At 32.5% G+C, this 13,347-nt stretch overlaps 1 protein-coding gene across 1 annotated transcript; it reads left to right on the forward strand.

Annotated features, from left to right (window-relative positions):
- The first annotated feature begins 629 nt into the window (after positions 1 to 629).
- On the forward strand, positions 630 to 13,139 carry LOC133182493 (uncharacterized). The gene is made up of 11 exons (XM_061317338.1): positions 630 to 752; positions 1,416 to 1,586; positions 2,503 to 2,673; positions 2,983 to 3,153; positions 4,696 to 4,866; positions 6,003 to 6,173; positions 8,244 to 8,259; positions 11,748 to 11,861; positions 12,386 to 12,508; positions 12,736 to 12,783; positions 12,997 to 13,139. Exons 2-11 carry the CDS (start codon positions 1,419 to 1,421, stop codon positions 13,137 to 13,139), a joined length of 1,296 nt encoding a protein of 431 aa, XP_061173322.1. The 5' UTR covers positions 630 to 752; positions 1,416 to 1,418.
- The last annotated feature ends 208 nt before the right edge of the window (positions 13,140 to 13,347 follow it).

A 13,347-nucleotide genomic window follows, 5' to 3' on the forward strand; every position in this document is an offset into this window, starting at 1 on the left:
ATAAAGTCGAAATTCCACCCCTTGAACTAGATGAAACTATAGCGAATATTTTTATGAGCATTTATTTGGATTGCAGTCAATGGTGGATGGAGCAACTGGAGCCCCTTTAGCTACTGTTCCAATACTTGTGGGGTAGGAATAAAGTACAGAACCAGAACGTGTACAAGTCCTAGACCTCTCCACGGAGGCGCAGATTGTGTTGGCCTGTCGTCCGAGTCCCATTCCTGTAGACATCATCGTCGCTGTCCAGGTGAAAAAGAAATTGCTGAATCACTGAATTAGAAAGGGAAAAAGTGTATATGTCTAATTCATGTTTCTAGCTGCATTATGCAATTGTTATTCAACTGAACATGTTTCAAGAGATCTCGAGTTAGAACTTTATTGATGAAAAGACATATACTGTGTAAAAAAAATATTTTGGCATTTTGAAGGAATTTGAACCTTGGGGATTGAAGTGAAGTTAAATGTATAATTACATGTATGATGTAAACGTAAAGTAAATGAATGAGCCGAATACGACATTGATATAGCACTGTGTCGTAATATGATTGAAAATAATAATTAAGTTTTATTAAATGAAGTTGACGGCCAATGGAGTTCCTGGGGTCAATACAGTACATGCACTATGACTTGTGGATATGGTGAAAAAATACGATACAGATCATGTTCAAATCCAGCGCCATTACATGGCGGAAAGACGTGTTATGGGAATAGTTTAGAGACGAGCTCATGTATCATTGCACCATGTCCTGGTAAGTTTATCAGTCAAACCATATTGTTCCTTTCTACCTGAAAGATAATTGCTTCAATATTTCAAGACTAACAAAAAACACCGTATAGAAAGACAAAAGGATATTAAGATGATTTTATCGGGTATATATACGTTACGTCAATAATACTGGAATGTCTTTTATGCATGAAAATGTTTCCTGAAACAAATTAAAGGCATTTTAAAAATGTATTTGTAGTACACGACCAAAAGACCACGGTCAATGTCCTCGTAACTGATCTTTCTTATGAATAATTAAACATTCATTTAAAACTGCAGATATGCTTAAGGACATTTACTGCAACCAAAAAATGGATGCATGGATAGATACATGTGTATATTTCTGGGCTTAATTTGGTTGTAAATGATTCTTATATTAAATTCTGTACGATTTTAGTTTTTTTTTATTTTCTAATGATGTTCTAAATTCTCACCTTTTAGTCGTTCCCCTTTACAATTTTTAATCACTTGACAGAACATTCTCGAGAAATCTTGAATAAATATTAAATTTAAAAATGTGCCTTAACATTCATATTATATTAAAAAAAATAGTATAAATTTTCATGATTTTTTTTTAATAAAGTTTGTTTGTAGCAATTAACCTTAATAGATTTGTATTCCTAACCATAACTAAAAATTTTTAAAGTTGATGGCCAGTGGAGTCAGTGGAGTTTGTTTAGTCAGTGTAGCACTACATGTGGAAAAGGAACGCAGCAACGTCACAGAACATGTTCTAACCCAGCGCCATCTAACGGAGGAAAGACATGTGTTGGAGACGATAAAGAGACTGGAGGTTGTGAAATCCAACCCTGTCCAGGTAATACATGATAAAAGTCTGTGTTTTAAACATCGAATTATTTTTTAAGTTAGAAAGATAGAGTAGGTACAGATAACGAACAGTGATCGATCTCAAAAAAACCTACAAACAATATAAATCTGTAAACAGAGCATGAAATACGGACCCCTGACATTTCTAGAGGTCGGACCAGATGCCGGGGAGGAGTGAGCGAATTCCGCCGACGGGCCACACCCGCCTTGAGCCCTATTTATTGATCAGGTAGTCAGATTTAGTACAAAAACAAAAACCCAACAATTGATATGGAATATGTAAGTCAAAATACAAGCTAATGATTAGTTGTATATCATGACAAGGTCATTATACAGACCATAGAATTTACGAAATGCTGAGTTAAAGCCAGGCTATCGGAATCCCTATAACATCAACTAATTTGTCAGAACCCTGCTTCTGTTTAAAAATTTGATCGTACTCTTGAATATGGAATTGGTTGGGAGAAATAAACACCATATAACGGAATATTCCTACGTAAATATGGAAAGTTGACGATGGAAAAGCTAATGTAATATCCTATTGAAGAGAGTTTAGTTTTTAGTTGACCCTTATGGACTGCTTAACAATAATATATGTAAGGAAGATTGAATAAGACTCAAGTTTCAAAACTCTTATTGTGGTATCAATCCCTGTAGAATTAGATTTTTTTTACCATATGATTAATCGTACAAGAATTAAGTTTTCCTCTTGATATTTTCATATTTTTATCATATATGAGGTAGTTGCGTCAACACACAATTTTTATGTAACATGTGATCTGATGTTCATGACCAATTTCTTCTTTACTGAACCTTCTTTGATAAAATTTGTTTGAAATTTTAGATAAAAATCTGTATATAAATAACATATCATAATTCTGAAACTACACTTATCAATGTTAAAGTTGATGGCCAGTGGAGTCAGTGGAGTTTTTTTAGTCAGTGTAGCACTACATGCGGAAAAGGAACTCAACAACGTCACAGAACATGTTCTAACCCCGCGCCAACTAACAGAGGGAAGACATGTGTTGGAGACGATAAAGAAACTGGAGGATGTGAAATCCAACCCTGTCCAGGTAATACATTATAAAAGTCTGTACTTTCGTTTTGAGAATAGAAGGTTAAAGTAGGTGAAGATATCAAACAGTGATCGATCTCAATATGAAAATCTCAATTTTTCCTCTTGATATTTTCATATTTTTATCATATATGAGGTAGTTGCGTCAACACACAATTTTTATGTAACATATGAGCTGATGTTCATGACCATTTTTCTAAATACTGAACTTTTCTATTTAAATTTTGTTTGAAATTTTAGATGCAAATCTGTATATAAATGACATATCACAAGTCTTAAACTAAACTTATACATGAAAATGTTAAAGTTGATGGCCAGTGGAGTCAGTGGAGTTTGTTTAGTCAGTGTAGCACTACATGCGGAAAAGGAACTCAACAACGTCACAGAACATGTTCTAACCCAGCGCCAACTAACAGAGGGAAGACATGTGTTGGAGACGATAAAGAGACTGGAGGTTGTGAAATCCAACCCTGTCCAGGTAATACATGATAAAAGTCTATGCTTTCGGTTTGAGGTTAGAAAGGTAAAGTAGGTGAAGATAACGAACAGTGATCGATCTCAAAAAACCTACAAACAATACAAATCTGTGAACAGGGCATGAAACACGGACCCCTGGAAATTCCAGAGGTTGGATTATATGCTTAGTAGAAAAGAGCATCTCCTGTTGATCGGTCACATCCACCGTGATCCCTATGTATTAATCAGAAAAATGAAATAATCGTAGTCAGATAAAGTACAAAAACAAAGGTCTCTGAATTAGTATGAAATATCCCTAGTTAACTATAGTGATAACTTTGACACTATGAAAACTTTGATTTACTATAGTGATAACTTTGACACTATGAAAACTTTGATTTACTATAGTGATAACTTTGACACTTTGATTTACTATAGTGATAACTATGAAAACTTTGATTAACTATAGTGATCACTATGAAAACTTTGGTTTACTATGGTGAAAACTATGATTTACTATAATAACTTTGAAAACTTTGATTTACTATAGTGATAGCTATGACACTATAGTGATCACTTTGAGAACTTTGATTTACTATAGTGATCACTATGAAACTATAGTGATCACTTTGAAAACTTTGATTTACTATAGTGATAACTTGGACACTTTGATTTTCTATAGTTAACTATAGTACACTATAGTTAACTATAGTAAATTTTGACAAAATACAAACCAATGATGAGTTGTATATGATGACAAAGTCATCATAACAATTGTAGAATTAACAAAATACTGCCTTTAAACGAGGCTGTTGAACCACTGTAACATCAACTTATTTTTCAGAAGCCTGCCTCTGTTTAAAAATTGATCGTACTCTTGAGTATGAATTTGTTGGGAGAAATAAGCACCATATGTTGTCGATAAGGGAATATTCCTAAATAAATAAGGAAAGTTGACGATGGAAAACCCGATATAATTTCCTATGGAAGAGAGTTTAGTTGTTAAGTGACCCTTTATTGTTTTACTATAATGTAAGAAAGATTGAATAAGAGCCAAGTTCCAAAACTCTAGTTGTGTCTTCAATCCCTGTAGAGTTAGATCTTTTCACCATCAAAGTGATTTTGGTTAAATGTTTTTAATTAAAAGTATAATTAATATCTGTGCTTATTAATTGACAATATTAATTAGATTACTGTCAACCGGCATTTTTTTCGATGCTGCAAACCCTCATCATTGCGAAAATCACTAAACATATTCGCCATTTACCTCAAATTGAGTTTTTTTTAATATAGAAAAAAACATAAAGTCTGTTCAAATTGTTATACGATTTATCGTACAAGAATTAAGTTTTCTCCCTTATAATTTCATATTTCTATTATATACATCTATAAGGTAGCTGCGTCAACACACTAAAAATGTATGTCATGCACATCTGATTTGATGTCCATGGCCATTTTTCTAAATACTGAACTTTCTTATTTAAATTTTGCATGAAATTTTAGATTCAAATCTGTATATAAATGACATATCACAAGTCTTAAACTAAACTTATCAATGTTAAAGTTGATGGCCAGTGGAGTCAGTGGAGTTTGTTTAGTCAGTGTAGCACTACATGCGGAAAAGGAACTCAACAACGTCACAGAACATGTTCTAACCCAGCGCCATCTAACAGAGGGAAGACATGTGTTGGAGACGATAAAGAGACTGGAAGTTGTGAAATCCAACCCTGCCCAGGTAATACATGATAAAAGTTTGTACTTTCGTTTTGAGGTTAGAAAGATAAAGTAGGTGCAGATAACGAAAGTGATCGATCTCAAAAAACCTACATACAATACAAATCTGTGAACAGGGCATGAAACACGATCCCTGGAAATTCCAGAGGTTGGATTGTATGCTTAGTAGAAAAGAGCATCTCCTGTTGATCGGTCACATTCGCCATGAGCCCTATGTATTAATCAGAAAAATGAAATAATCGTAGTCAGATAAAGTACAAAAACAAGTTCGAAATATGTCAGACGAAACACAAAATATGAGCCAATGATGAGTTGTCGTATATGATGACAAAGTCATTATAACTACCGTTGAATTAACAAAATGCTGCATTCAAACGAGGCTGTCGGAATCCTTGTAACATCAACTTATTTGTCAGAAGCCTGCCTCTGTTTAAAAATTGATCGTACTCTTGAGTTAGTTAGGAGAAATGAACACCATATGCAGGTGATAGCGGGTTTTTACTCCATCAATTGGGAAAGTTGGCGATGGAAGAGCTGATGTAATCTCCTATGGAAGAGAGTTTAGTTGTTAGTTGACCCTTATGGATTGATCAGCTATAATGTAAGAGAGATTGAAGAAGAGACAAGTTCCAAAACTCTAGTTGTGTCTTCAATCCCTGTAGAGTTAGATCTTTTCACCATCAAAGTGATTTAAGGGGAAATGTTCTTAATTAAAAGTATAATTAATATCTGTGCTTGTTAAGTGATTAATATTAATTAGAATACTGTCAACCGTCATTTTTTTCGATGCTGCAAACCCTCATCATTGCAAAAATCATTAAACATATTCGCCAAATTTCCCTCAAATTGAGTTTTTTTTAATATAGAAAAAAACATAAAGTCTGTTCAAAGTTTTATATGATTTATCGTACAAGAATTAAGTTTTCTCCCTGATAATTTCATATTTTTATCATATACATGTATAAGGTAGTTGCGTCAACACACTAAAAATTTATGTCACATGTGATCTGATGTTCATGGCCATTTTCTTCGATACTGAAATTTCTTATTTAAAATTTGTTTTAAATGTAAGATGCAACTCTTTATATAAATCACATAATAATTCTTAAATTAAACTTATACATGGAATTGTTAAAGTTAATGGCCAGTGGAGTCAGTGGAGTTTGTTTAGTCAGTGTAGCACTACATGCGGAAGAGGAACTCAACAACGTCACAGAACATGTTCTAACCCAGCGCCATCTAACGGAGGGAAGACATGTGTTGGAGACGATAAAGAGACTGGAAGTTGTGAAATCCAACCCTGTCCAGGTAATACATGATAAAAATCGTTCCATAAAGAAAGTGAATATTAGGCATTTTATTTTAAGCTAAGGTAATTATTCAATGTCAATCAACACTTTGGTTTTATAATTATATCAGAATGTTAACATTTAAACATTCCTCAAAGCAAAAACTAAATAGATTTCTATTAATGTTACCTGGAAATCACAAGTCAAACTGTATACTATTGTAACGTGTACTGTAAACTAGGTTTTGGTTGCATGAAAGAAAGTATTCATGAATCACTCATCATACAGGTATTAGCTTCAAACAATGAATATTTGGTCCGTATTTTTGTTGTTACATCAATAAAGTATTTATACAAGTATATTTAAAAAAAAATGTTAACTGTTAGAAAAAATCTGGATGAAAACGTGCTTTTCAAAACTTATTTTGAATTTTCTTAGATTGATAACTAGGCAGTTATGAATTAAATATGTATATAACAAACAGTGATATATGATATGAATGTGATATGATATGAATGTGATATGATATGAATGTGATATGATATGAATGTGATATGATATGAATGTGATATGATATGAATGTGATATGATATGAATGTGATATGAATATAACAAACAGTAATCAAGCTCAAAAACCCATTAAAAAATATGTAAATTATGAGCAGAGCATACATGGACCTTTAAAAACATCAGAGGTTGGATTAAGTGCCATGGAGGAGAAAGATTCCTATGTCGACCGGTTATACTTGTTCCTTGTTATGATCGGGTAAACGGGAAAGCCCGTAGACAATTCAGTGTAAGAATAATGATCTAACAATTTTTATTAAGATCGTCAGTCAACATTCGACTCATCGATTGATTGTATTTGCTATAAAGATCTTGAAATCTTGAAAAATATTGGCCTTAAAAGAGACTGCTGTTATCCTTATATTATTAACTTATTTGTCAACAGTTTGCCTTGTTTTAGTAAGAGTTCCTATGTAGAACATGATCATGCTTATCAAATCAACTGCGAAACATGAACTCCATATGCAGGTGACGGTGGTATATTGCTTTATAAATAAGAGAAGTTGACGCTAGAAAAGATTTATTTAAGTTTTATTTTTCACGTTTATCAAAAGTTTAATTGTCAGTTTGCCATCAATGTCTTCAGTACAATATTCAAATCTGAAACAGATGTGTCAGGCGCCGTGAAGTCTTTTGAGTTTAAAGGGATATAGCAATCCAACGTAGGAATGTAAATGAATACTGTTAATTGATGAAGCGTCGTCGATATTTCTAAATGTCAATTTGAAGGCCACAACAAGAGATGTCTTCTTTTCATGTAGAAGATAAATATTACCATAGGTTGATTTGCACAAAATGTTTTTATAAGCCACTGATGAAAAATTCAATAATTTACGATTTCGAGAAATAAATTTAAAAAGTAATTAAATCTGAACGATTTTGACGGTTGATTACTTGTAAGTTTGTAATTCTGTATGCGTTTCAGTAACGACAATAAGTTGGGTAACTCCTAATCATGGTTTCCACCTGGTGACGATATGAAAGCGGAAAGGCAGAAGTGAGTACGTGTAAAAATTGAATACAAATAACAGAAGTACAAAAACTTGTTTTTAACATTAGGGATACTTTCATTCATGATACTATAGTACTACATTAGAACAATCCACATTATTCTTCTGATAAAAATTGCTATTTCTCATTAAATTTACATACTTCGTGTTTCGTTTTGCAAAAATTGTCGCACAAACAACAACAGATTTGCACCATGAAAGCATAAAATCGTTTTTTTTTTATTGATTACAATATCATAAAACTTTTCTTTTCAGAGAAAAGGATAATCAATGAATGGAAATGAATGCTGTTAATAATCTTTATGAAAAGGAGAATAAAGGCCTTATATAACATTTTCAATGTTGTTCCTGTAAAAAAAATTTCTCAGATATTATAAAAAATATCATAAACAAAGATAATATGAAATACGTTTGTGGCAATAAAAAGAATATTATATAGTCTATGAATAGTCCCTATATAATCTATACAAACGCAAACAGTTCATAATAATACATATTCACTTGATTTGAAGCCCCATTCACCAGAGGGTCAGTGCGCGTGCAGCATCATTGTGACGTCACAATCAATATTTTGAACAACGTTGAAAACAATGGTTACAACGGTCGGAGCCAGCTGTATATCTGAGCAGGAAATGTTGTTAGACAAGTCTATCGCAGGATCATTTTCCAAACATTTCGATGTCTTACACACAGCGAAAGGAAAGCTATAGTTATGTTATAAGTTGTAATCTTTACATTTTTAAAAAAAAATTGTTTACGACAGACGTTAGGTTAATGAAAATGCAAACGTCATGCAGCCTTCAATGTCTTATTCATACAAATCCTGACTATATAATAAAACAATTATGGACTCTTTTGGCGGTGAATATGATTTGTTATTCACCAGAAAAATATTAATATTGATGGAGGTGAAGCGAATTTTTCTGGTGAATAACAAACCATATTCACCACCAAAAGAGTCCATAATAGTTGTATATTATATTTTTTGGCTCATTATATCGCTAAACTTGTACTGAAACGTAGCTTTCCATTTCACCGAAACGCCACTACTTCCCTCAACTGAGGACTACTTCTAAAATCAGAGTTACTTTCTGGGACTACTCCCTCATTAATATTCATTAATAAATATATACATTTGTGATATCTCTCTATTATATAAACATGCAGAGAGCAAATATCTTCATACCTGTATGAAGTTTTTCGAAGGTCATAGGTCATTAAGTGACCTAATCACACAGCGCAGTAATATCTACATAAAAAGACTTACATGGCATGTTTTTCATGCACAAAAATGTACAAAATACGCAAGTAAAATAATAATCATTTTATTTACAATGTAAACGAGTATTTAATACAGTTATTGATCGATTTTACATACAGAATAGAAAACTACATGTTATAAGTTTCATGTCTGAGCTGCATAGTCTCAACGTTTACCCTTATTTTTCTCGTAGACCTCTGAATGCTATAATTTTTTTTCATTAAACTTTACTCACAATAAATCTGAAAATCTGTTGAAAAACATCAATGTAATGCAATCACGCCACAAACAGCTGACAAACACTGCACTTCGGAAGTTCGGTAGGCACACCTCCATCATCGAGATCGTTGTGACGTTGTCTTAACAATCTCAGCTGTCGCCAGTGTCTCCATGTCAACATCATAAATTAATAAATATGCCTGACTGAAATCGTAGATTTTATGTTTTTGATCAAAGTTTGTACTTGATTTCAAGTTATCTGGTTCGGATTAGTGTCTCCATCCATCCCTTTACACCCGAATTCCTCCAACTTTTTATTATCAAACATCGGACGTGTTTCTTGTGTTTTTTTAACATCGAATATGGGTTCTCATGAATAAAAAATTCCCAGACACCAATATGCTCACTATAATTGATCACAAGTACCCTTCAAAACAGAATCCTTTGCCAGATGAATTTGAAGTGTAACCGCTTTTCAAGCCGATTTACACCTAGCGTAATTTGTCAAAATCTACGACGTACAGTTAGTGCAATATTTATATTCGATAACATTCGATTGTCCGTCTCAAATGTATATATAAGTAATAAATAACAAGTTTAAAAACTTCAATGGGAATTGAAGTGGGTTGGTACGTTATCAAATCTTCCGAGAAGGCCTTCGGCCTTCACAGGATTTGATCACGTGACCGACCCACTTCAATTCCCATTGAAGTTTTTAAACTTGTTATTTATTTCTTAATTTAAACCGATTAAAATGCTCAGTGAGGGAGTGTTCAAGGAATCTCGAGTCTGTGACGTAATGTTATTAGCAATGTAATTATGACGTCAAAATATTTCGACATGCAATGTCAAAATAATACTGGAATTACTTAAGAAATGAATTTTATTTTTGAAGATTCATGAGGACATGGACTACGACGCTTCACGCCGGTATATTTCATGAAGCGCGTTAGCGCTTCATGATAAATATGCCGGCGTAAAGGGTTGTAGTTCATGTACCTCATGAATCTTCAAAAATTAAATTCATTTTTATATTTAAATTATTTTTCTGATGATTTGCAACAATTAACGCCATTCCTTTGTCATGTTAAAAGCAAAACAGTTTGCACTATAGTTTTGACGTCAAGTGCGGTATTCTGACGTAACAATGGAGATATTCATGCCCATTCATGGTAGTTCATGAGAAAATGAACTGTACTCTATTTTGTAAAGAATCATAGGGGAATTTTATTGGAAATGTAAATATAGCAAAATGACGAGCATTTAAATATCTGAGAAAGTATTTTTATTTTTTTTTTTTTTATTTTTACTTATTTGTTTTTTATTTTCCTCAATATTGATGTATCACATATCAAACAAAATGTTCATGTATTTGTGTTCATTTGAATGCCTTAATATTTTCTATAAAAAAAAAATGTTTGTTTATAAATCTCTTTTGATTGTTTAGGTATAATCAAACAATTATGCAATGATACTCGGGAAATAGCAAACCTATGGTTCCCCTCGGTAGGAAACTATTTGCCTCGGGGAACCATAAATTTTCTATTTCACTCATACCCGTTCCATAATTGTATATTATAATATTAAATTTATACACTAGAATTTGGTCAGAAACTTGGTAAACTTAGTGTTTCAATGATTCTGACCAGGAATGATAAGTTCGCTGAATTATTACATTGGAACCTGAACTAGAACGGAGCAAGGTCATCTTGTTTTTTCACTGAAAAATTGAACAAGGATGGAAAACATGGTTCAAAACAGAAACATAGGAATAACTCACTTGTATTTGAATGGACAAAGAGAAAGCAAGAACGTATTAATAATTATTAACACTGGATGATGAATGGGAACTAAGTGACCCCGTATTGGAATGGTCAAAGAGAAAGCAAGAACGTATCAAAGAAATTGGAGCAAGGAAGGAAGAACTCTATGACTTGTATCATTACATTTGAAACAGATACAGAGTATTCAATAATCTGTTATCAAAAGACAAAGGATTCTCTGTGTATTGTATTATTTCCCGCTCCGGATCAAGAACAACTCACTCTATCACCTGCGTTATCAAACTGAAACCGGATCAGGAACAGAGTTCTGTATGACCTGTTTTATGACACAACAACTGGATCAAGATTACAGTTCTCAATGCCCAGAGTGACTGACTTGAATAAAACAAAACCCACCTGCGTAAATACAGGTGGAAAATCTTATCACAATGAACTTGATTCTACAGACAAGGCTTTTAATTCAAATTCTATTACATCTTTCAGGTAAAAATACTTTTATTGGCTTGCTCCATTAAATATTACTGCCAAAATAGTTTCTAATTAATTATATACTAAAATGTGTTTTTCATTCCACAGTCATAGAATATATTTTCGGAGCCTTATCGGAAAGATTTCTCGAACAGGCAATAGGTATGACACTCTTATGGTACACAAGTACAAGTAAGAAAGACGGATTTTTATCAGGATAATTCTACAGTGCAATTGGCAGTGAATCCGAAAAATACCTAAACCTTTATGTCTTTAACATGTAGAATGTCATGATAAGCTTGGTCGCGACTGTTTCAAATACAGAGATGACCAGTGTGTTGGGAAGTACAGTATGTGGGCGAGGGAGCACTGTGCACTTAGGTGTGGATACTGCCCACGTTAGTACATATAGTTCTATTACAAGATTTAAGCGTCGAAAAATTTGAGCATGGTAGTACTTTAAACCAATTAAACCAGAATAATTTGTTGTTTATTATTTTATTTAATCCTAATAAAAATTTTTACTATAGTTAACGATAGTTTACTATCGTTAACTATAGTTTACTATAGTATCCAAGTTTGGACTAAAGTAAATCGAAGGTTTTTCCTAAAGTTATTTTACTATAGATTTCAAATTGTTATATTTTATATATTCTTCAATTCAAACAAGCATTTAAAAAAAAAGATTTAAATGGTTATATTACTAGTACTTGAATATTCACCTTATATTTCCACATTTTACATCATTGATATTTAACTTAAGAGATTTCGAGCTTCGAAATCTCAAAAAAGTTTTAGAGTAAAGTTTCATAGAAAATCAGTGTATCAAAGTATTAACTGCAGTTAACTTTAGTATATTTTTGTAAAGGAAAGTATAGTATTAATTTCACCTGGTCTTAAACTTATTTGTTTTTTTTTAAAGAAAAATTACCATGTGTCGATCAAATAACATACTGTGACGAATATGAGGAGAGATTTTGCAGTGATGAGAAGTACGGGGAATATATGAGGGAAAAGTGTAGAAGGACCTGTGATTTATGCAGAGGTAGGTCTAATCAACTATGTTAATGATAGTATGATATGATGAAACACAATAATACCAATACAGAAAAAAACTAATGAAATACCAGCAAGTAACAGACTATTATTGTGTTTACAATAAAGGGATTGTCTTGGGAAATCACTGTTCCTGAAACTCTGTAGTACCCGAAAATGTCAGAATGTTTTACAATTTTTAGGCTGGTTTTTTTTTTATATTTCTATATTTTTCAGTTCCAACAGAGTACTTAACATCATCAGCAACTGTGTCTACAACTGACAGTTCGTAAATTAATTCATTTTAAAATAATAAGATAAACTATGTATCTACAGAATGTGTTAGATGTAAATTGGAACAGCAGATACAGAATATACAACTTTTTTCCAAATTTAGTAAAAATATATATGAAACACATATGGCTAAAAACGTATTTTATCCTCCCTCTGAAAAAAATAATGACGATGTTGCTATAACTCATTTCCTGTACAATTGAGTTTCGAGCTGGTGTTTTGACCACGCCCCCTCTGGATCTTGTTGGTACTACGAGGACGCTCAGTGTACAGGAATTTACGAGTCATGGGCCAGGAAATACTGCCCACACCGCTGTGGTTATTGTCCTGGTAACTACAAGGGCTGATCCTAAAAGTAATGTCACAACTGCAAAACTTTATATTATTCTTGGACCCTGTATCTCTATCTCTTTTCACTGATATATATATATATATATATATATATATATATATATATATATATATATATATATATATATATATATATATATGTCAACAGAGGCGAAGCCGAGGTTGACAATGGTTTTCGAAAGGTGGAAATTTTCAATGTTATAC

The sequence above is a fragment of the Saccostrea echinata genome, unplaced genomic scaffold, assembly GCF_033153115.1.
Source record: "Saccostrea echinata isolate AGI-Se365-2 ecotype Australia unplaced genomic scaffold, CSIRO_AGI_Sech_v1 ptg000009l, whole genome shotgun sequence".
Classification (NCBI taxonomy): Eukaryota; Metazoa; Mollusca; class Bivalvia; order Ostreida; family Ostreidae; genus Saccostrea; species Saccostrea echinata.

Excerpts from the sequence above, each read along its gene's own strand:
- LOC133182493 (XM_061317338.1), top strand. The coding sequence starts at position 1,419 with ATGGCCAGTGGAGTCAGTGGAGTTTGTTTAGTCAGTGTAGCACTACAT. Across the intron at positions 3,154-4,695 it reads TGAAATCCAACCCTGTCCAG|TTGATGGCCAGTGGAGTCAG; the intron begins GTAATACATGAT and ends TCAATGTTAAAG. Across the intron at positions 4,867-6,002 it reads TGAAATCCAACCCTGCCCAG|TTAATGGCCAGTGGAGTCAG; the intron begins GTAATACATGAT and ends GAATTGTTAAAG.